Source organism: Lathyrus oleraceus, chromosome 5, assembly GCF_024323335.1.
Source record: "Lathyrus oleraceus cultivar Zhongwan6 chromosome 5, CAAS_Psat_ZW6_1.0, whole genome shotgun sequence".
Classification (NCBI taxonomy): domain Eukaryota; kingdom Viridiplantae; phylum Streptophyta; class Magnoliopsida; order Fabales; family Fabaceae; genus Lathyrus; species Lathyrus oleraceus.
This window is the reverse complement of record NC_066583.1, coordinates 595,530,913-595,555,864: the sequence shown is the minus strand read 5'-3', so window position 1 is coordinate 595,555,864 and position 24,952 is coordinate 595,530,913. Positions and strand designations below refer to the sequence as shown.

General features: G+C 33.4%; 1 protein-coding gene across 1 annotated transcript; it reads right to left on the bottom strand.

The window, feature by feature from the left end:
• Positions 1-759: 759 nt before the first annotated feature.
• Positions 760-2,764, bottom strand: LOC127083366 (transcription factor MYB14). The gene is made up of 3 exons (XM_051023678.1): positions 2,606-2,764; positions 2,398-2,527; positions 760-1,433 (listed from the first exon to the last, which is right to left on the bottom strand). Exons 1-3 carry the CDS (start codon positions 2,736-2,738, stop codon positions 929-931), a joined length of 768 nt encoding a protein of 255 aa, XP_050879635.1. The 5' UTR covers positions 2,739-2,764; the 3' UTR covers positions 760-928.
• Positions 2,765-24,952: the final 22,188 nt, after the last annotated feature.

Here is a 24,952-nt window from a genome sequence, read left to right as displayed (position 1 = left end):
TCAAATTTTAAGAAAAATGAGGTTCTCATTTGAACTGAGACTTGATATAATTTGAATCATGTTTTCATGTGTTTCTTAATTCAAATCTATGACCGATTGACTAGAAACATATTGCGCCGACTTTAAGCAATTAGTTCGATTATGCACGCGTAAAAAATATTTAGCAATTAATTCTAGAATGCATAATTGTGTGAAAAGACTCAATTACGAATAACAAACCAAAAAGACTAAATTGACAAGCATCAAAATATAAAGAAGAAAAAAATTCTATGAGACATACCCAATTCAGTATTTGTAAGGAAAATGAAGATTGGCATCGAGTACGTTAGAACATGGCTTTTTAAAACCAACAAGTGAGAGAGATTTTTCTTTAGATTGAGTTTTATCATTAATTCATATTGTTATTTATTTTATGTCTTTTTTACAGGGGGAATATAAATTAATTCAGTTTCTTAAAATGTAAATTTGTAAAAACAACAATTATCAATAAGTTTAAGACTAAGACTAGTTTTTTTTAAAATAATATTATTTTAATCACAAATAAATTATATATTTTAATTAAATAATGTATCCTTAATATAAAAAAAATATTTTTTATATTAATAAAAAATCAATGTATTTGGATTCTATGTAATCCAAATATATTAAATCTGAAAAATAAAAAACAATTTATATTAATGATCACAAAGAGTATTAAACTAGGTGATAATGAAAGAGAGATTGATGTTGACATGACATGGTTAACAACACAAAAATACATGAGACATAAAGATGTGCTAGTTTATTTCAAATATTTGTTCAAACTTTAAAGTATAGTAGTGTACAACATTACGTCACATATGAAAAACATCACAAAGTAGTAATCACATGTTGTTACTACTATTATTATTATCTACCCGCATTTCAAAAAAAAAGGTAAACCGACACATCAGTGCAACAATTTATTTTCCATGTTCCAAAGTTGTTCATAGTACATCCCACTCAAGTTTCCATGTTCATATCCCACAGCTAGTAACGTAGCTTCTTGACTTGGAGGGACGTATGAATTGTCTATGATATATGGTTCTGTCCAGAAATTATCATTCAAAACATCCATGTATGGATCCATTAAACGAAGCTCATCAAGAAGATATTTTTCATATGATATTTCCGTAGTTGTTGGAGGAGTATCCATTGTTCCACTTGAAGATGGAGTTGAAGAAAATCGACTTGAAATATTGGGACCACTATTGCTCTCTAACAGTCCTTCATGTTTGTTTTCTTCTCCCATGGTAGGGTTATCTGAATTTATTTCTTTGGAGTTTCCTATTCCATTATTAGTGTCTTTGTCTGATTTATTATTCTTTAGAAAACGTTTTTTCAAGTTTGTGTTCCAATGATTCTTTATCTCGTTATCTGTTCTTCCTGGTAAATTTGCAGCTATCATAATCCATCTGAATAATAAAATTTGTATAATCATCATTAAAAAAACCTTAATAATACAATATTATACGTAGAAAATAAATGACCTCTCTTAAAAATTTAAATATCAGTTTCAATCAATATTGCAACAAGCAACACAAAACAACATTGTCTACCACAATCACAATTCAGAACAATGAACAAAAGTTACTTTCCTCTCCTAGAGACTTTTGATAAGATATACATCCAATAAAACTCCGACTCTTCTAACTCCACACATGTAGCACAAGAAATCCTATATGGATCAAGTAAAACCTCCCTATTAGGACGTGTCGTAGTATTATACACAATTTAGGATTGAGTTACAACCATATACAATAATTTTATTTGAGATAAATAATATAGAGACATTTTATTACAACATTAAAATTTTTAAAAACTGTATTCAAAGCTTAGAAAATACTCCATCCGTAATCAAATATAAATAAATAAAACTTAATAAAAAAATCTAAATATAACCATTTCAATTTTTATTTTTTTTAATTTTTCTAATAATATTTATAGAAAAATCTAAAAATAAATAAATTGATTATTGATTATGAAAAAAATTAAAAATATATAACAAATTAAGTACAATTTGCATTTAATTCAACTTTGAAAAAAAATACATTTCCAAACAAAATAACTTATTGAATAATGTTTTTTTATTTTATTATTATTTTTGACAAAAAATGAGTGTTTTCTTTTTGTTTATTTTTTGTTAGGGAGAGAGTACACAGTAATAAGCCTTTGTCTTAATTCAAAAAGATAAAACTTAAAAAAGTGTCTATTTAACTTTTCTGAACAACTTACTATGTAAAAATGTTTCCTTAGATATAGGAAAGAGGTATCGAACCAGACAATGATTCATGTTATTTTATTCAATCTCTTTGAAATAAATGTGTTAAGTTTGTGGCTACATTAGAGAGTGATAGAGCATTGACAAGTTCATGATACCTATTACCAAGTTTTTGATGAAGTGTTATGATAGTATCTTCCTCTTGTTGAGTAAAGTTTCCTCTTTTGATATTTGGTCTTAGATAGTTCAACCACCTAAGTCTACAACTCTTCCCACATCTTTCAAGACCTGAAAACATTATTCTAAGATAACACATAAACTAGAACAAAACCAACATACACACATGAAGAAATAATTGTTTTATACCTGCAAATTTAGGTAGTTGTCGCCAATTCCAACAGCCATATCTAGTTACATATGCAATTAACTTGTTGTCTTCTTCAGGAGTCCATGCCCCTTTTCTCATTCCATTTTTGTCACAACAAGGGCTTCTCACCATTTTATCTAACTACTGATTCCTCGTATGAATGTGTGGTTGGGTGTGATGTCCTATATAAACAAATAATATTTTTATTTTTTAAAAGTTAATTCTTTTGTTTTTTCGTGGAAGGCCGCTTCTGTAATTCAAAGCTCAATAAAAATAAAAATAAAACTCATAAAAATTAACTTAAAATAATTGATTCATTTGTGAGTTTTTGGTTTCGATGGCGATATTTTTTTTATTTGAGTTCCTATATCTCATTTGTTTGAGTGATTTTAATCCCTAAAATCAAAATCGATATGAATATTTTTTTTTGTGAGTCCCTCTATCTCATTTTTTGTGTTGACTTTCGTCTCTAAAATCAAAATCGACAAAAAAATTCGCAGTTTTTCTATAAATTTTTCTTCGAATATTATTATAGATTTTATTTTTAACCGATAAAATCAACACAAGAGTCCGATATAAAGATCTAAACAATAAATATTACATGACCAATTTTTTTAAAATCTTATATTATTTAAAATTCAAACTAAGATATTTTTTAATTGTTTAATTTTAAATGACATTTATTTGTCATTTAAACTCAATTGAACTCAAATATTATAATTGAAGGATAGACTAATATAGAATGATAGACATGTGATATGTTTACTATAGTTTATTTTCTTCTGTTATAAGGACCCCACGTTTTGAATATCCACCCTAAAAGAAACTAAGGAATGTGGCACAGCTAATTTCGTGTTGCACGAGATCCTAATTTTCAAAATTCCGAATTGGTTAGGAATGTAATAATATCTATCGAATAGATGAATGATTATTTAATATTCTATTATTGAATTTGATTGAATGAATTGCAAACGACTCATATGTAAAGAATTGTGAACTTTGAGTGCAGTTCTAAACTTGAGAAATGTTCAGATACATGATGGTTAAGTGAGAATATCTTTGATTTGTTGATTGCTACACGATAGACTTATATTTAGAGTTGGTGAATAGATGTTAAGTTAAAATTTTGTTTGTAAATTTTATTTAGCAAAATTTATAGTGGGAAATAAGTTTCAAATATTTTCTGGATTCAAAATCGTCTAATCAAACCTACTATTAAAAATCTCGAATATGCGTAAGAGTACCAATGGTATGATAGTAACCCACAAGTTGATTTATCAACACTTCAAGTACTAAATTGAATACTCTACTATAGTAACGATTTATCTCCAATGATAACAACACACGAAAAACTAGTTGAAACAATTTGTCGAACACTTTGCGTGCAATCAAAAAGTTTGAATATTAGTATAGTGTTTGTAGTTCTTAAAAATCCAATCACTATCAAATGATATGTGATTACTACGACAACACAAATTAACAAAGAATTCAAAAATTGTTATGCAAATAATATTGATCAAGAGATCAAAGTAATCAATAATTTACGAATATATATATATATATATAGATATATATATATATATATATATATATATATATATATATATATATATATATATATATATATATATTATATATATATATATATATATATATATATATATATATATAGAGAGAGAGAGAGAGAGAGAGAGAGAGAGAGGAGAGAGAGAGAGAGAGAGAGAGAGAGAGAGAGAGAGGAGAGAGAGAGAGAGAGAGAGAGAGAGAGAGAGAGAGAGAGAGAGAGAGAGAGAGGAGAGAGAGAGAGAGAGAGAGAGAGAGAGAGAGAGAGAGAGAGAGAGAGAGAGAGAGAGAGAGAGAGAGAGAGAGAGAGAGAGAGAGAGCAAGAATTTGTTTAGTCAGTTCCCCCAATCGACCTCGCTATGGGTACATCTGCCCTTAATTCGATTTCGAATTAAGATATTTATATAATAAATCTTACTTTGCAAATGTATGAATACAAGATATGAGAAATCAAATTCAACAAACCTTAAGTTTGTTCTTGACTCTAACACCTCCAAAAACTTTGACCATAGATTGATCAAGTTATCAACAATGCCGCTTCAATTCACCTGTTGTTGCTACTTCCTTGCACAACCTCATTGTCTTAAGGCTTTCACCCGACTGAATTAATACCAAGCGCACACTTGATGAACCTAAGATTTGTCAACACGGCCCACCATTTCACGCTACTTCCTTACCGACACACCTTGTCTCAATGCTTTCACTCGATCGATCCGAAATGCATAGATTGAATTGAAGATGATGAGATGATTTGAAATCCTGGATTCATGTAGGTTTTACTCACTCTAGAAACCTTATTAGAGAATGATGCATGTATGAAGTATTTATATGCATGTGTGATTTAGGGAAAAAGAAAATGCAAAGGACTTGAGAAAAATATGATTTTTTGAAAAAATACATCGGATAGGTCGATCTATAGAGGTTATGTGTCTACCTGTTCGATGCATAGGTCGACGTGTCCAAAGTTATGTGTCAAACTATGAATGTTATGTGCTCCCTATGTGTCGACCTCAAGACTCGACATATGAAATAGAAACCATATGCTTTAATACAACAACATATGTGTTGACATATAAACTGCATTTGTCGATCTATAGCCAGGAAAGTTTTTCCGTAGGTCGACCTGTAGTTGCATGTGTCGACATGTACTACTATTTTTCACAAAAATTATTTTTTCATGCATGTTTGATGCATGGGACCTCTTCCACATTGTTTCCAAACACGTTTGTGCTTCCTAATGCTAAGTTGCACATAGAGATTCAGAGGATACCGTTCAATATACATTAACACTAAAGTATCCTAGTTTTGACATCATATAAAACACGTCTAACGGAAGTCGCACTCACATACTCCCCTTTTTTTATGATGACAAAACTTGAGACGATGCATTTGTAATGAAAAGTCCCCCCTTAATATATTCACCTCAGAACTTCATCTTGCTTCTTCCCCTTTGACAATATCATAAAGAAACGAAGCAAACAATGAGCAGAATGTTAAATCACGCATAAACCAATATAACACACATAGGCGATTTACAAAGATAAGAGCATCAATATGATAACTCTCACATAAAATGATTTTCATATTGAAAAATATTTCATAAACATAAATAAAATACAATAATGCAACAATAGACCATAATTGTCACACCTTATGTCAAATAATCACAACACAATCATGAAGAATGAAGGATACAAAGTGAACACCAAATACTTGACATGCTATAAAAACGACACGATTACGTGACATATGCCTTTGGTGCTCCCAAAATGTTGCATACGCATGTGCTATAGGAAAACGTTAAGCAAAGTACCACCACACAAACCAAAACCAGAGATGAAAACATAACAATGACACAAAATCAAGAATATTGCTAACAATGTAACATGTTTAATAATAAGTCATGAGAAAAATAGATAACAAAATGATGCACCAATTACTATATTTCAAGGAAAAAGAAGATAGCATAACGTCACTATAAGCATATAAATTGACATACATCAATTAGGCATTGTTGGAAGTGATCATACATGAACTATCTTATGCGTCAAGAACATCAATTATATGGACCATAAAAAACATGCAAAAAGAAAAGCTTACACACAAAAATGGAAAATGAAACGATAATACCTTGCTTGTGAAATGATGAGGAATACACTCTTATGAAGTATGCTTGTCAAGAAATGTTAGATAGAAAAGATATATTCAAAGTGCATAAACATAACACTTAGGCAAGTTTTGAGATGTCAAGAACTCCTAATTTCTGTCGAATTTTGAAGAAGGGTTCGATCGCAAGTGGTTTTATAAAAATATCGGCAAGTTGATTTTTACTATCACCGTGCTAAAAAATGATGTTGCCTTTTTCAACATGATCGCGTAGGAAGTGATGATGAATCTCAATATGCTTAGTACGAGAATGTAGCATTGGGTTCTTAGTTAGGTTAATGGAACTAGTGTTGTCGCACAAAATTGGAATACGACTTAGTTTTATATCAAAATCAAGTAATTGTTGTTTAAGCCATAAAATTTGAGCACAATAACTAACGGCCGCTGCGTATTTCGCCTCGGCGGTTGACAATGCAACCAAAACTTGTTTCTTGCTACGCCAACTAACTAATGAACTTGAAAATATGTGATTAGTCCCATTAGTACTTTTCCTATCCGACTTGCAACCAGCAAAATCAGAATCGGTGTAACCAACTAACTCTTTTTGTAATACCAAAGCCCATAATTTGAAGTACCATGAAAATACCTAAAAATACATTTGACGACTTTGAGATGAGATTCCTTAGGGGACGATTGATATTAGGCACACATACAAATACTAAACATGATATTTCGCCTAGATGCAGTGAGATATAGAAGAGAACCTATCATACCTCTATATTTCTTCACTTCCACATCCTCACCATTTTTATTCCTTTCCAAGTTACCGTTCGTAGCCATCAGAGTGCCAATCCACTTTGCATCAACCATGCCAAATATCTTTAGTAAGTCCTTGCAATACTTGGTTTGACAAACAAATGTGCCTTTATTTAATTGTTTGATTTAAAGACCTATGAAGTAATTTAGCTCTCCCTAAGGCTCATTTCAAACTCTCCCTACATAAGCTTAGAAAATTCTTTGACAAGTTGCATATTAGTATATCCAAAAATAATGTCATCAACATATACTTGTACAAGAAGAGTATCATTTGCATGACACTTAATAAAAAGAGTAGTGTCAACCTTTCTCCTTAAGTACCCATGATTAATCAAAAACTTGCTTAGTCGCTCATACCAAGCCCTAGGTACTTGTTTGAGACCATACAGAGCGCGTTTTAATTTGAAAACATCATCGGGATACTCGTTATTTTCAAACCTGGGAGGTTGAGCAACATACATCTCTTCATTAATGTAACCATTTAGAAATGCACTTTTCACATCCATTTTAAATAATTTGAAATTCTTAGATGAAGCAAAGGAAAGAAGAAGGCGTATGGTCTCAAGTCGGGCGACCGGAGCATAAGTATCCTCATAGTCAATACCTTTTCTTGGTTATACCCTTGAGCGACTAACCGAGCCTTATTTCGGGTTATCACTCCATCTTCCTCAAGCTTGTTCCTAAAAACCCATCTTGTGCCTATTACTTGATGATGTTTTGGACGTGGGACAAGGTCCCAAATGTTATTCCTTTTAAATTGGTTTAGCTCATCTTGCATTGCCATGAGCCAATGCTCATCAAGTAATGCATCTTTAGTATTTTTAGGCTCAATTAGGGACACGAAATCGAAGTGATAACAAAAGTTACTTATCTTAGAGCGTGTTGTCACGCCTCTTGTGATATCTCTAAGAATATTATTAATAGGGTGATCTTTGGATGTTCTCCAAGTCAAAGGAAGGTTGTCTACTGCATTCTAACTCTCCTCTTTTTCCTCTTCGTGATCATCATCTTCTACTTTCTCATTTTCATTCGTTTAAGGTTGATCAATCCCTTCATCAGCTTCATTGAGAATGTCATGCAAAGACACACCTATATCATGAAAATACATACCTTTTCCAACATTTTTTGGAAAAGACTCATCAAAAGAAACATGAACGGACTTTTCAACAATAAGTAGCCTCTTGTTATAGACCATATATGCCTTACTAGATGCTGACTATGCTGGAGACAAACTTCAGAGGAAAAGCATTTCTGGAAGATGTCAGTTTCTAAGGGATAATATGATCTCAGTGTCCAGCAAAAGGCAATCAACAATAGCACTTTCAACTACTGAAGTTGAATATATAGCAGCCTCTGGATGCAACACTCAGATGCTCTAGATGAAAAGTCAGATAGAAGATTTTTATATATATGAGAGTAACATTCATATACTCTATGATAATACTTCTGCTATTTGTTTATCTAAGAATCCTATTTTGCATTCTAGAGCAAAGTATATAGAGATAAAACATCACTTCATTCGTGACTATGTTTAGAAGGGTATTTTAAATCTAAAATTTATTGATACAAACCATCAATTGGCTGATATCTTGACAAAAGCTCTTACTGAAGATAGATTTTTTTTCATTCTGAAAAATTTTAAAATGGACTTATGTCCATAATGAAAAGGATGTTTCTCTCAGAATGGTAAAATATGACTCTCAAAATTGTTTGTTGTTCTGAATGTGTGAGACTTCTAAAGTGAGAAGGATTCATAAGTTTAGATGCATCCTGTCAGAGTTTGTTTTGCAAATATGTTTTATGGATACTGAACAATTTATTCATTAAATAGTTTTCAATCAATCTCGATTAGTGGAATAGTTTTTAAGACAACTGTCTAAGGAAACTAAATTGTCTTTAATCAGATGATGTGACACATTGGGTGAATATATTTTGGGATTAGGTAAAATCTTTCATGCTTTACCCCATTGTCAGATCTTTTTCCGTTCGAGTTTTATATGTCATGATTGCTGAAATGTCTACTTAAACTCACTCCACTCACTTCACACATCTTCGCTACTCTCACAACCCACACTTTTAATTTTTGAGCGAAAAGTTGCAGAAAATCCTAAAACCCTTTTTTAATCTTCAACAATGGATTATGCTCAACAATCTGAAGCTCAACAACAACTTGGTGCTTATACTCAAAACACTAGTCGTGGTTCATCATCTTCGTCAAGTATTCCACAACAACTTCGAAATCTACTCAAGTTGTTACTACATGATCTTCTTCATGGGATCTTATATGTACTGAAGACGCATACATTGTTGAGGTTACTTTAAACATCTATGATGAAAGACTGGAAGTTCTGAGTGAACTATTGGTTGGTTTTGACAACATGAAGATTAATGGAATTGATCTTATCCCTACTATTAGATTTCAAGGTTGGGAAACTTATTTCAACCGTATTTAAAGCCTTGTCTATTTTAATCTGGTGAAAGAATTTTGGGTTCATGCTAAATCATCTCTGTTCCAACTTACGTCCTTTATGTTTGGAAAGAGGATTGTGATATCTGAGAAACTTATTTCCAAACTTATAGATCATGACGAGTCTAATATAAGATGTGAACATGTGGTGGAAAAGGATTCAAATAACATTGAAATGTCTAAAGTGATTTTCTCCTCTAGAAAACACTCTAGCAAAATCAAGGATTTGTTTCCTCATGTGAAGGTTTGGGCTAGGATACTTCTTGGATGCGTTAATCCCATACCGACTACCAACTCCTTTGACTACATCAATGGTGATCAACAGTATATCGTGTACTACATTGAATCTGGAAAGAAGGTGAATCTCCATGCACTTGTGTTTCAGAACCTAAGGGATACTGTGAGAGACACCAGAAATGGCAGCAAAAGGCCTAAGAGCTACATTCCTCTGGGTAGGATGATCTCGGATATTCTGATGGAGAGTAAGCTAATTGACTCTCTAATAGATGATCAGTTTATAAAATGCATGAAATCCACATCTGGAATATGAATAAATGGAAATGGTATGAAGAATATGAAGATCATTATTGAGGTAATTAGTCTTCATGTTGAAGTGTCCAAGGAAGAGATACGCAACACAAGAATACATGTGAATGATTTTCCTATCTTCTCTAAGCCATATTCTCTGGATGACGTGGTTAAGTTTATGGAGAAATGTCATGTTGATGTTCTTCTGGAAGCTTCTAAAGCTATTTCTCAAAAGAAGAAGAAGAGGAAGATTGATAAGAAGAACTCTGGAATGAGGACTAAGGTAGTTGAGAAGGCTCTAAAAGCTTCTTTTAAAGAACCCAGACATGCTATTGTTTTTGGTTCTGTTGGAACTATTGTTCCTTCTGATACTCATCCACTAAAAGTCGTTAACAATTCATCTATTCCATCCCCCACTATCACTACATCCATCCAAACCGCACCTTCACACTTTGTTCCACATGTTCTGGAACCCTTTCCTATTTCTGCTCCCTAACCCACAAATGAAAATTTCATAATTCCACTACCTCCCCCATCTGTTTCTAAACTTTCAACCTTTCCATATTTTCTCTTAACTCAACAATAAATATGCTTGGAGAACCTCTGAAGTGAAAGAGAAACTCAAGCTTCAGGGCAAGAAGACAGATAAGCTGATAGATATGCTTGGAGAACTATTATCATGATTGCCACCCCCTTCTAAACCCTAATTTTAAAAAACCTTGTATGCATGATGTATGTTTTTACTTTGTCTTTTATTTCTTTTTGAATGATGACAAACGGGGAGAAAAAAGAATTACTGATTTTGATATATATAATTCCATTATGAAACTGAAAGATGCTTCTAACTTGGTAATTTTTCTGAGAACTTTGTAAAAGTTAATCTTTCTAACCAAGTGTTTTAGGAATAAGGCATGTTCAAGTTCTGATTTATGTTCTAGTGTACTTTCGCTCTGAAATCAGACTATGAAACCAGTTCTGGCTCAGACATAAGATATTCTATCAGAAATCTGAAAGCTTATGTAACCAAGTATATGAAAGCTCTGACAAATCATGCTCTGTGACGAGGTTGATAACTAGACTTTCTGACACTCAAACAAGGACTCTATATGAGTTAATTTTGAACCCAAGCTGATGCATTATGGGAAGCTATTTCATCCATCTTCACAAGGCTTCTGTCTTATGTGTAGATAACAATCAGATAGTAACCAGGTTTCTGCCTTTCTAAAAGATTTTAACAACCAGGATTTTTCCTTATGGGAAGTTATTTCTTTCATGCTGATTAAAATGTTTATATGTGTTAAGATTTCTTCTAAGTCTTAAATTTAAGGGGAGCTTGCAAACCTAACTCTGAAATTCTAAGAAGAAAATGAATTTTTAACAATGTAAAATTCAGGGGGAGCTAACAAACCTCGATCTGATATTTTTATGTGATTAAACCAAGTAAAAATTGTTCATCTAAATACATGGTTTAGTCATCATTAAAAAGGGGGGATTGTTAGGACAAGATTCGGTTATACATCTGGCCTTTAGTTTTGATGATAACAATGCATTGTTTCTTAGAGAATAATTTTATACAATAATGGTTTTTTGTCTAGTGTGTAGCTTTTGCTAACAGGTTCTAACACTGAAGCAATGACGTGGGACGTTATCAGATTCTGGAATCAACACACTCTAACTCTAAGGAGATACAAGTGCTTTACAAGATGTTGTCAAGTTCTAGAAACCTCTTAGGCAACGGTTCTGCTAAACTTTTATGCTAAAGCTTCTGACTGTGACTCTGATTGTTAGAGCCTTAGAAGGTCTGTTTGCCTTCAATATTATGTGCTCAAGTTCTAAAGACTCTGAAGAACAAGATCTAAAGACTCTGAAGACCAGGTTCTGAGGAATTACGTCAAGACTCTAAAGACCAAGATTCTTAAGATTCTGTCAATTTGTCTCTTGATATTTCTAAGCGTGCTTCAACATCATTTTATCAAAAGCCTCTGAAGATTAGAAGATAAGATCAAAAGGTTTTGCATCAGTAAAATAGTACATAGTACATAATCACCTTTCTTACACTATCCTAATTTTGTAGGCTAAGGATTGTACTATTGTACCATTTTACCGTTTGTATGAAAACCATTATGAAAGAGACAACTGCATTTTCAGTATTCCAATTCCGCCCTTCAACATATCTTTTTTTGCCTATATAAAGGACACTTAAAGATTTGAAGAAAGTTGCTAATTCACGTTACTGAAAAACACTTACGATTGAACATACACAGGCTCTTAGTAAATATTATTTTCTGTGTATATTCTTGGTAAACATACAAGAGTTTTTGCTCGTTACTGTGTAAGAAATATTCATTGTATTAACTTGTGTTAATCTTCTTTTTAGAAGCATTCTTTGTAAACACAACTTGTAAATCCCAAATTTATTTGAGTAGTTTCCTTGAGTAACTAGGTTTTAGTCAGATAAACTCAAGAAGATAAGGACGGTTTAGATCATAAGATCAATCTTGCACAGATTTGGGACTGTGTGGTTCCTTGAAGACCGCATATTGTAGATTATATTGTTAGAAATACAAATTTCCTTTATAAAATGTACTGATTTCCAATTTAAGAGACCGCTATAAGTAGGGTTTCAAGACTTTCTTTCACAACTACTCTCCATCTTCAACAATCAACCACATCAGTAGTAATACGTAATATTCTCAGACAGCCAACACTAACCACATGGAGTCACATTCACAGATTTAGAGAGGTAATTACTTACTACTTAATATAAAATATTTTGGGTAGTTTTTTTTACTATAACCTGATTCTAACTTTTTTTATATATGCTTTTATTAATATTATTGTAAGACAAACGTCGAAGTTCCTCTGCATTTCTTGTACTACTATTTTTCCGAATTGAAAAATGATTGACACACCTACACTGACTACGAAAACTATTTTTTACTATTATGCGACCTAAACGTCTATATCAAAAAACTGTTGGAAAAATATTGTAAACGTTTTAGGAGTTGACATACATGATAAAGTTTATTTCGATTATAAAGGAAACAACGGGTTTTATATTAGATGTGAAAAAATGAGGAGCTTTGGTTCTTTTACAACCATGCACACTACACGTGAGGTAATATTTAAAAAAATATTTCACAACAATTTTTTAATATTTTTTTAATATTCTTGCTATTAATATTTTTTGGTATCTTATACTAATATACTTTTTATATTTAATTTACTATAGATGATTGGTAAAATTGATCCTACATTCGTGCAAAGATTCATACACAATTTACCATCGTGATGTAATATTTATGATCATAACGATCATAACCATCTCATACATTTTAATGGAGATATCGTAGCTTCGGTGTTGTTTGACGGATGAGAAACTCTGAGGGATTTCTTCCATTTAACTGAAGACGTTAGAGTTAGGATAACTAATTTCGGCAACAATATTTTTCGAATCAAAATTCTGAATGTAATTTCAAGTATCGATTAGTATCCAATGTGGCATCTGCTTTACGGTTCATAGTTGTATCATCATCATATCTATTTCTCATTTGTCATTGATAAAGTTGTTTCCAATGTATCTTTTAATTTTTTTATGTCATATGTTGGTATTGAATTTCCAATTTTTTATTTTTTATTTTATTTCGATGATTAAAAATATATTGGATTTTAAATTAATACAACTTTATAACTACAACATCCACATTCAATTTGATAAATTTAAATTCTTAAATTATTAGTACTATATAATTTCACAACAACCACATCAATGGATCCCATTCAATATAATATACTATTATTGGACACAATTTGGATTTGGTGAAATCATACAAAATCAATTCCATTATCGATAAAGAAGTACATACCATTATCAAACCAAATCAAATCAGCATTGAAAAGTTAAATCCAAGAAACATATACTAGTACAATACTACTACTATATATAAAAAAGTTTCACACGATTTTCAAATGACTTTTTTCTTCTAAATATGAGATTCAGCTTCACACGGTTTTCAAATGAATTTTTTCTTCTAAATATGAGATTAAGCTGTATATCCAAAGTTGATACTTCAATTACTACAATATTTTTACACTATTTACAACAATGATTTATATTTTATCATTATAACTTAAATATTTATATAATGATTTTCGGAATATAATGATTTTTGAAAAATAAAAATATTTCAATTCAACTGCTATAATGGTTGGAATTGTTGTTGAACCAAGAGCGGTAACTTTTCTATGAATTGAATGTCAGTAACTTATACAGCAATGACAATTTCACTATTTTCTCTAACTTCAGTTGAAAAAAAATTCTATGGCTTGAAACCAACATGTTATTACATAAACTATTCTAATGAAAGAAATTTATATTAATCAAACGAACACAAACACAACTAATACTATTCATCTCTATTCAATAAAAATTTAAGAATTTATTCTTGTCGCCGCATAACCAAACAACACATAACGAAAACTTTAAAATAATCGTAAAATATCACAATCACGGTGACCAAGTGAGTTGCCAAACAGTAAACACATAAACAGTGACATTGTTACTATAACATATAATAGATATATCTTATCAAAATAAATTAAATGAAAAAAAAATTATAAAGTTTTTTAAAGAATCATGAAGTTGCTTAAAGAAAATAAAGATACATGATGAAGTTGTTTATTGGTAACAAATTTATAATGCTAAGGTTTCGAAATTCATACTTCTAAGGTTCAAATTTCATGAAATTGGATGAAGATTAATGGAATAGAATTTTTGAAGTATTGATTCCAAAATGAACTCCATGGAAGATGAACTCCAAATTTTCACATAAAAAAAATAAAATCATCTTATATCAGAGAAATTGATCTAAAATTTCTAAAATAAAAACTTAGATATAGATATGAAATTCCAACTTTGTTATTGGGATACTAAAATGAAAAATATTAAATCAATACAATTTAACAAATAAAAAGGCCCAAATATATAATGTAATGGCAAAAATCCATTAAATATAATATTTTATTATTGTAAATTTTTTATATCAGTAAAAGAAAATCACCATTAAATTATAGGTCAAAGATCTCAACCGTTAAATATAAATAATAATATATCGATGGCTTAAAAAAACCAACAAGACTAAATGTCACAATTTATTTAATGCTTAAGTTTATGATTAATGTATTAAAAAATTTATATTTAACTAAGAGTGCTTCTATAACATGGACATTAAAAAATGTCATAAGGTGAAGAATCATTTTTTAATTCTACATTCACTTTTTTAAAATTAAAACCATTTTAATAAAAGAAGTGAAGATTCGTTTTTTATTGAGGTCATATGAAAATCATTTTGTATCTATTGACGGGTACCTAACTTGTGTCGGTACTAGCAATTCTTAGTATGAGTATGTGGGTGTGTACGTGTGTTAATTTCTTAATTCGCTTATATATGTTATAATGACCACAAGTTTTGATTTGGTATAATAACATTGCGTTCACAACTAAAACGTGTTCCGCGGAATCAGCGATAATAATTTCTTACCCGGTTTTCATGCTTTGTGTTCTTATTTGTTGATAGCATTTAAAGTAAGTTGGTCCATTTTATCTACTCCAACATACACATGTTTCTATTTGAGTGACTTAAATAATTAGGGATGATTGAATAAGTTGAAAATTCATCAAAATCTATTGAGAATTCTGTTATAATTTTAATGAATAAGATTCAAAATCAATCTTGTTTGTAAGTTTGCGCTATAGAATTTTAATGGAAGAACAAAGAAAATTTGAATTTGGAAAGAAAAGAAAATTTAAGGTTTAAGAGAAAAGGAAGATGAAGAAGAAATTTCTACATGGTTCTCAAATTAAAATTTTGAGTTTTTGCAACCGTAAATATGTGTTATTTTACAATGATAGAAGTTACTCCTTATTTATAGATTGAGTTTGCTTGCTCACTAAGTAAAGTCCAAATACCTAATTCTGTTATCACTGCAAAATTGAACTTAAGAAAAAATTCATGTCAAAACTAACACCTCGACACTTCAACAACTAGGTGTTTCGACAACATCATGCTTCGACATCATGAATCACATTCTCAACAAAATCTAATAGAGTCACGTGATAAAATGCTCGGTCACTCTATTATTATTTGTACACAAATATATTCTATAACATAGTATTAGAAAATGATCCATTAATTGTAATTCGGTTTGTTTCAGTTTCGTAAAGATTCATATTTCAAATTCGATTTTGATCGTAATAAACCACTTAAAATTGAAAAAGGTAACCAACAATTAAATCAGTTTCTTTTTTGTCACCCTTTTTTTTTTATCAGTTAAACTGGTTTGGTCGGTTTCGGTTTTTTCCACCCTAAAATGTCGATATAATTATTTTCATATATAATCTCCATATTAGATTATAAATTATAAATCTTTTTGAATATTCTTACACATTAAAAAAAATTAGGTTTAATATTTTTTGATTTCGTATATTAATTATAAGGTTTATTTTGATCTCTTAAATTTAAAAAAAGAATTATATTAATGCTCTAACTCTTAAAATATATTATGTTAATCCTTTTCATCTAATTAGCGACAAAATGACTCAAAATTTAATCGCTAACTTTGTCGATAATTAGACGAAAGTGATTAATATGACACATTTTGAAGAGTTTAAAAAATAATATGAATATTTTTTTAAATTAAGGGATGAAAATAAAGTTAACGAGATCAAAAAATATCAAAACTTCATTTTATATAATAAAAAAAAAGAAAATATGAGTTATCTTATAAAATTATTCTTTATTAATGATATTGAAAAGATAAATTAAAATTTTTTAAAAAAACGTGAACGGCAAGATGACGAGAGGGCATGGCGGCCAAAAAAGAAGGTATCACCGTCAACGAAGAGCCCATCTATAGTAGGGGGCTCAGATCATCAGAATGTTGAGATCGAAACTGAGAATGACAAGAAGGAAGGAAACACTGATGAAAGGGGAGAAAGCAAAGAAGACAACACTGAATCGCCAGCCCTAGAATTGCCAAAAGAAAACGTTGAAACAAGGAAACTATGGTTTGAAGTACTAAGTGGAAATCAGAATCCCGTAAATGTAATGACGTTAGAGTTCTTTACACCTAAAATCGTTAATGGAGAGATTCAAATCGAAATTAAGGAATCTGACATCGAGAATGAGGTAAAGTTCTGGGACTCTGCGTTAATCATGTATGTATTAGGAGGAGAACTAAGTATGAATGGTCTTACGCAATTCATGACAAAGATCTAGAATTTTGTGAAGTTGTCACACATGTACTATGATGAAGAGGGGTATTTCATTATGCACTTCCATTCCTATTCTAATAGGCATACGGTGCTAATGAAAGAACCATATACAAGTAGGAACATGCCTATATTGTTCAGAGAGCGGAAACCAGATTTCAATATGAAGAGTGACATGCTAAGGACATTGCCAATTTGGGTAAAATTGTCTCAACTACCATTATTACCTCTCTGGGGTGCGAAGAGCTTAAGTAAGATAGGGAGTGTGTTGGGAAATCCTCTTGTAACTGGTGAGTGCACAACCAACAAATTTAGAGTATCATATGCAAGGATATTGGTGGAGGTTGACATTACTCAAGAGCTAGCAAAGGAGATTACCATTAAAGATTCTAAATGGAGAAAAATAATAATACCAGTAGATTGTGAATGGAAGCCGGAATTTTGTGGTAAGTACCAAAAGTTTTTGACGCCAATGCGGGAAAAAAAAGCTAGTCCAACAATGGGTGCCAAAAATCATTCAGCAAGAAGAGACAAAGGAAAATGATGTTGAAGGCCAAGGGGATGTGATTCATACAAATTAGATAGTCGAAACTCCAACAACCAAAGAAAAGAATAAACAATAATGGACAAAGGTTAGCAAAAGAGGAAGAGATAGGGAAAAAAACATATGTCACCAAGAAAAGTTGTTTGTGGAAATGGTTTGAAACATTAGGGTTGGGAAAGGCCATAGTGTTTTGTGACGATGGTATAACTGAACATGGAAAACGGCCATCAAGCGCTTATCTTCAATGAGATTCAGCTGGTCATATATGGACTTCACTCATTCAGCTTCATCGAGGTCTGCTTCCATGATAACACTCAGGGAGGGGATCTCGACTTCAATAGGCAGAACAACCTTCATTCCATATACTAACGAATAAGGAGTTGCCCTAGTAGAAGTGTGCACTGAAGTTCTGTAGCCATGCAAAGCAAAAGGAAGTATCTTATGCCAATTCTTATATGTCTTGACCATCTTCTGGACGATTTTCTTGATATTCTTATTAGCTGCTTCCACGATGCCATTCATCTTGGCCGGTATGGTAAAGAGTTGTGATGCTCGATCTTAAACTCTTAGCACAACTCACTCATCATCTTGTTGTTGAGGTTACTGGAATTGTCAGTAATAATCTTGCTAGGAACACTGTTGCGACATATTATTTTGTTCTTGATAAATCGTGTAACCACTTGTCTTGTGACATTCGCATAGGAAACAACTTCCACCCATTTTGTAAAGTAGTCAATCGCAACTAGGATGAAACGATGATCGTTGGAAGCTTTTGACTCGATCATACCAATCATGTCAATTCCCGCATAGAGAAAGGGCAAGGAGAAGTTAAGACATTCAATGGGGTTGGAGGAACATGGATCTTGTCACCGAAAATATGGCACTTGTGACACCTCTTAACGAAGTTGTAACAGTCGACCTCCATTATTGTCTAGTAATATCCATCCCTAAGGATATTCTTAGTCATAGCAATCCCCTTAGCATGTACCTTTTCATATCCCTCATGTGTGGACCTTATGATTATGTTTTCCTCGTGTCTATCCACGCATCTGAGTAACACGGGATCATAATTCCTCTTGTACAAAACATCCCCATTCAAGAAAAACTTAGCAGAAAATCTTCTCAAAGCCTTCTTATTTGTGAGGGATGCTTTCTCGGGATACTCTTGTCTTTCCATATATCTCTTAATGTCATATAACCAAGGCTTATTGTCAGATTCGGCCTTCATTTCTAGACAGTGCACTAGTTCATCCAAGTGGTCAATGCGGATGTCAGGTGCTTCGTTCTTCCACTTGACTTTAAACATGGATGAAAGAGTAGCAAGAGCATCGAATAACTGACTCTCTTCCCTTGGGATATAATGAAAAGTGATTTCATAAAAATAGGGAATCATTTTTACGATGTGTTTTCTGTACGAAACCAACTTCTTATTCTGAGTTTCCCAATATCCTCAGACTTGACTAATTACTAAAGAAGAGTCTCCAAACACTTTAAGAATCTTGATTCTTAAGTAGATAGTTGCTTCAATACTGTAGATGCATGCTTCATATTATGCCATATTGTTGGTGCAATCAAATAATAATTTGGCGGTGAATGGAATATGAAAACCAGTCGGAATGTGATAACTACTCCTATTCCATGGCCTTTAGTATTAGAGGCACCATCAAACATGAGCGTCCATTGCGCTCCTGGTTCGGGTCCTTTATTTGGGCCTGGAATACTACAATCTCTGATGAAGATGATGTCCTCATTGGGAAAGTCAAACTGATCGGCTGGTAACCCTCCACGGGTTGATGGGCAAGGTAGTCAGACAAGAGATCCCCCTTGATGGCTTTCTGAGTCACATACTAAATGTAATACTCATTTAACAACATTTTCCATGGGAAATTCTTCCATTGACAGCGGACTTCTCAAAAATGTATTTTATTGGATCCATTTTGGATATCAACAAAGTTGTGTGGCAAATCATATATTGTCTTAGGCATCGAGATGCCCAGGGTAAAGTACAACAAGTCTTCTCCAACAATGAGTATTTGATCTCACATTCAGTGATCTTCTTGCTCAAGTAATAGATTTCATGCTCTTTTCGGCCCATATCATCATGTTGACCCAATACATAACCCATTGATTCGTCTAGCACGGTGAGATACATGATTAATGGCCTACCAAGAATAAGTGGTCTCAAGATCGGTGGTTCTTGCAATTACTTTTTTATATTGTCCAATTCCTCTTGACAATCATCATTCCACATGACCACTTGATTTTTTCTTAATAATTTGAATATCGGTTCACAGGTAGCCGTCAAATGTGAGATGAACCGGGAAATGTAATTAAGCCACCCAAGGAAGCCTCTGACTTCTTTTTCTTTTTAGGAGCTAGAATTTCTTGAATGGCTCTAACTTTATCGGGATCAACCTCAATGCCCATTAGTTTTCCGGAACGAACCTCAAAGGTGCACTTAATAGGATTCAACCTTTTCTTCAATTTCCAGAGTCTGGAAAATATCTTTCTCAGATGGTCCAAGTGGTCGTCTTCAGTCTTGGACTTAACAATCATATCGTCTACATACACTTCAATCTCCTTGTGGATCATGTCGTGAAAGAGAGTCATCATAACGTGCTGATATGTTGCACATGCATTCTTCAAACCAAAAGGCATGACTTTGTAGCAGTAAGTTCCCCAGGTTGTGATGAAAGTTGTCTTCTCCATATCATCTAGAGCCATCTTGATTTGATTATACCTTGAGAAAATGTCGATGAAAGAAAATACTGAGTGTTGAGAAGTGTTGTATACTAGAACATCAATATGAGGCAAATGAAAGTCATCATTTGAACTCACTTTATTAAGATCACGGTAGTCCACACTCATTTGAACCTTCCCATCCTTCTTCAGAACCGAAACAATATTAGCAACCCACCGAGGATATTCAACGATAACAAGGAAACCAACATCAAATTGCTTCTTAACCTCTTCTTTGATCTTCAGTCCCATGTCGAGTCTGGTTCTACGAAGCTTTTGCTTAACCGGAGGACATTCGGGCTTCAGCAGTAGGCGATGTTCAACAATATTAGTATCCAACCCAGGCATATCTTGATAAGACTTGGCAAATATATCAACATACTCACGAAGTAGCTCTACTAATTCACGGTGTACATGCTTAGAAAGGGATGCCCCAATCTTGACCTCTCTTCGGACTTCCTCGGAACCCAAATTGACCACTTCTATCTGTTCTTGGTGCATATGAATCTCATTTTATTCATACTCAAGGAGTCTTGCAAGCTTAAGTGGTACTTCACAATATTTCTCATCATCGTCTTCGGCTTAGTTAATTGGAAACCTGGATTTACAACGAACTTCAGCAATGTTGCTCTCAGTGGAATCAATTGCTCTGCATGTTATGAGCTTATTTTTAGAATGTGTTTTTTGAAACAAATGCGAAAAATAAAAGAAAAATAAACTTTTTCCATTTATTTTTAGTGAAAAAGTAAAAAAAGATAAAGAAAATGGATCATGATTTTGAGTGTAAAATTGCCTTTCATTAATTGAATAATGTTTTTAAAACAAATGAGGCCCTTACACATTATTCACATGCCTCGGGCGAAAGAAAGGGACAAGAAAAACAAAATGCATTACATTTATTTTGAGAAAACCACAGGGACCACAATAGAGGTCCAATTGTCAAGCTTGAATCTCGGAGGACACTTGCAAATGAATCCGGAGACTGCACGCTGGTTGGAGCTTGCCCCATCTACTACTACCACAAAAGAATCAAACTGGTAACCTGCACTATTAAACCTGACTGGGTTGAACTTATTACCTCTCCTCATAGCTGGATGAATATAAGTAGGACGATAATCGAGCCAAAGCAATCATGCTTCTTAGATACCCTCATAATCTGGCCCTAACCCAGGAGAGGACCATTATCAAGAGTCTGCTTAGCACTAATGGCTGAGGATAGAACCATGGTTGTTGACTGGATCTGATTGGCAGAGGCAGAGCTAACTTCTTCAAAATCCAAACCTTGGAAAGGAACCTCAACTATTCCCTCCTCAGTTTCAACATATTTGAAAGAAGACAACTCACTAATTATAGAATCCTCCTCGTTGTAGATGATGACAAACTTATCTTTAAATAATAACTTCAACTTCTTATGCAGAGTAGAAGTTACGACGTCAGCTGCAAGGATCAATGGCCTCCCTAACACGAAACTATAGGCAGGGTCGATATCCATGACTTGGAAAGTGATGATGAACTGATGGGGACCCACACAAATTGGCAAATCAACTTCCCCAATTACCTCCCTCCGAGATCCATCAGAATCTCGGATAATCAAAGCACTTGCTCTCATCTCTGGTCCCTCAAACTACAATTGACTTAATGTGCTTTTAGGCAACATATTAAGCGAAGAACGAGTGTCAACTAGGACCCTAGAGACTAACGTGTCTGCAAAAGCCACAAAAATGTGCAGAGCTTTATTGTGACTATTCCCTTCAACTTCCAAATTTGCCTCATTGAAACCCAAGTACCTACTCGATGTAATATTGGCCACCATATCATCAAATGATCTACCATGATATCCTGCATCATATGGAGCGTATTGAGAACTTTCAAAGCAACCTTTCGATGAGCTTCAGAATTGAGCAATAATGACAAGGTTGATATCTTTGATGGAGTTTGACCAGCTGGTCGAAAATCTTGAGATCACTTTTTTTTATTAGCTTCAAGAATTCCTGCCATTCTTCTGTAGTAATGATCTTTTCAGCTTGCTCTTTCTCATTAATTACTTCCCTCCCCCTAGAAGTTGTTGCTTCTACTGAATTAGTAGAAACTCCTTTTAACATAGAAGAAATAGGTGCCTGAACTGGAGTAGTGGGAACACAAACATATCCTTTGTCTGAGGAGGAGGAATAGGAACTGTCACTGGCGTTAGAACCACTTTGGGAGTATATTTTGGTGCAAACACACGACCACTGTGTGTCATCCCCCTTGGACCAGATATATTTACAATCTTTGCATCAGGAACCTGAACTTCTTCACCACTAACTGAAACATTTGCATTGTACCTCCAAGGCAAAACCTTAGAATTCTGATAAGGAAATGGTGAGGGAACATGAAAGACAATGGGTTGTACTCTCTTTATCGGAGCTTCTAGATGTTTCTTGCGATAAACAATCTCAATTGGCTCAATAATTGAATCTTTCCCCAAGGTTCTATTTCTTGAAAACTGCAAGACTCCTTGATTCATCAACTCTTGGATGCAGTCCTTGAGTTCTTCACATCTTTCCGGCTCAATCTTGCACACCTCACAATTATCATGCACACCTTCCAGCACACTGTACTTCTGCATGCTCACTGAAATACTCAACCACGGAGTCTTCATATCATCTACCAAATGGACCACCTTTGTACTATACTTTTTAATAATTGCATTCATTGTTTAATTACCATGATTAGACAAAGGATTAGCTTTCGCATTTGGCTTTTCTTCGGTGAAGGATAAAATATTCTGATCAATGAGGTATTGTACTTTGTTTCTAAACACAATAAAATCCTCGACTGTATGCCCAATATATCTTGAGTGGAAAGCACATGATACATTTGGGTTGTGGTGCAGACCAAATGGAAATACTATTGATGGAATCTCCTTAGTAACAATTGCTCCTACATGCACAAGATAAGGGAACAACTCAGAGTATGGTACCGAAATTCTAGTATATTGAGGATGCCTCCGATTCCGATTCCGATTCTGATTCTAGTTTTGATTCTTCCCTTGATTCCCATGACGATTCTGATTCAGAACTTTTTTGTTTGTGTTCTGTCTTTGAGGAGCTTGTCCTTGAGGTTGTTGTTGTTGAGCCTGAGGAGGCTGTTGATACTATGGTTGATATTGAAACGGTTGTTGGAACTTGGAGGCAACCACATATGGATACAAATAGCATGGTGGAGGAACCATGGGAGCTTGATATTATGGAACACTTGTTGTTACAACATTCGTCTCTCCTTCTTTCTTCTTGGTATACCCACTAGAAGGTCTTCTAACTGCAAATTGTTGGTTACCACCACCGGAATTCTTCCCTGTCTTAAGACCACTTTCAATTCGCTCTCTGATCATGACTAGATCAGCAAAGTTGGAAGATGAACTCCCAACCATCTTTTTATACTATAAACTTTGGAGCATCCCCATGAAGATGTCTACCAACTCGGTATCTGTCATGATAGGTCTAACCCTTGAAGCTATCTCTACGCATACTCTTTAAAAGTTTCATTAGATCGCTAGGCCTGATTCTGAAGTTGTAATCTGGTAGGATATGTGTTCATATTGTACTTGTACTGGTTCAATATGGCATCGGACAAATCCTTTCAGGACCTTATCTTCCCTGGTTCTAGATTCATATACCAATCCAAAGATGCCCCAGACAGGTTGTCTTGGAACCAATGGATCAATAACTCATCATTATCAATGTAGGAGGTGTCTTTCTGCAGTACGTGGTAATGTGAATGCGCGGACAACGTAAGCCTTTGTACTTGGGTAGATCAGGTACTTTAAACTTTTGAGGGAGCACAACATTGGGTACTAAGCATAGTTCTCTTGAATTCAAACTGAGAGTAGAGAAACCTTCAATATCACGAATTTTGTCCTCTAAGAGTTGATATTCAGCAGGCCTAGGTGGATTGATCCCAGGTACCCTTTGAGTAGAAACCCTAGGAGGAGGATGAACAACATTCTGAGCAAGCATATGTTATAACATAAACTGTGGAAACATCTGATGCATCAAAGTTGGAGTGCTCTCTTGAGTAATTTTTCCCCCAGGTTGCATATTTGGAGCAAGAGGTGCCCTAGAATAAGCACACGTGAGCGTAACATTGTTTGGAAATGGTGGAACCATAGCAGTAGAAGCATAAGGATTTGGCTGAACATGCAGAGCAGAGATATGGAAATTGAGATGAAGACCCCTATACTCAAGCTCCCGGTCTTCAACACCATCAACATTCACAACAGGTGTCTCTTCAGTTTCAACCCCTTAAGCAGAGTAAGGATAAGGCATCCCCCA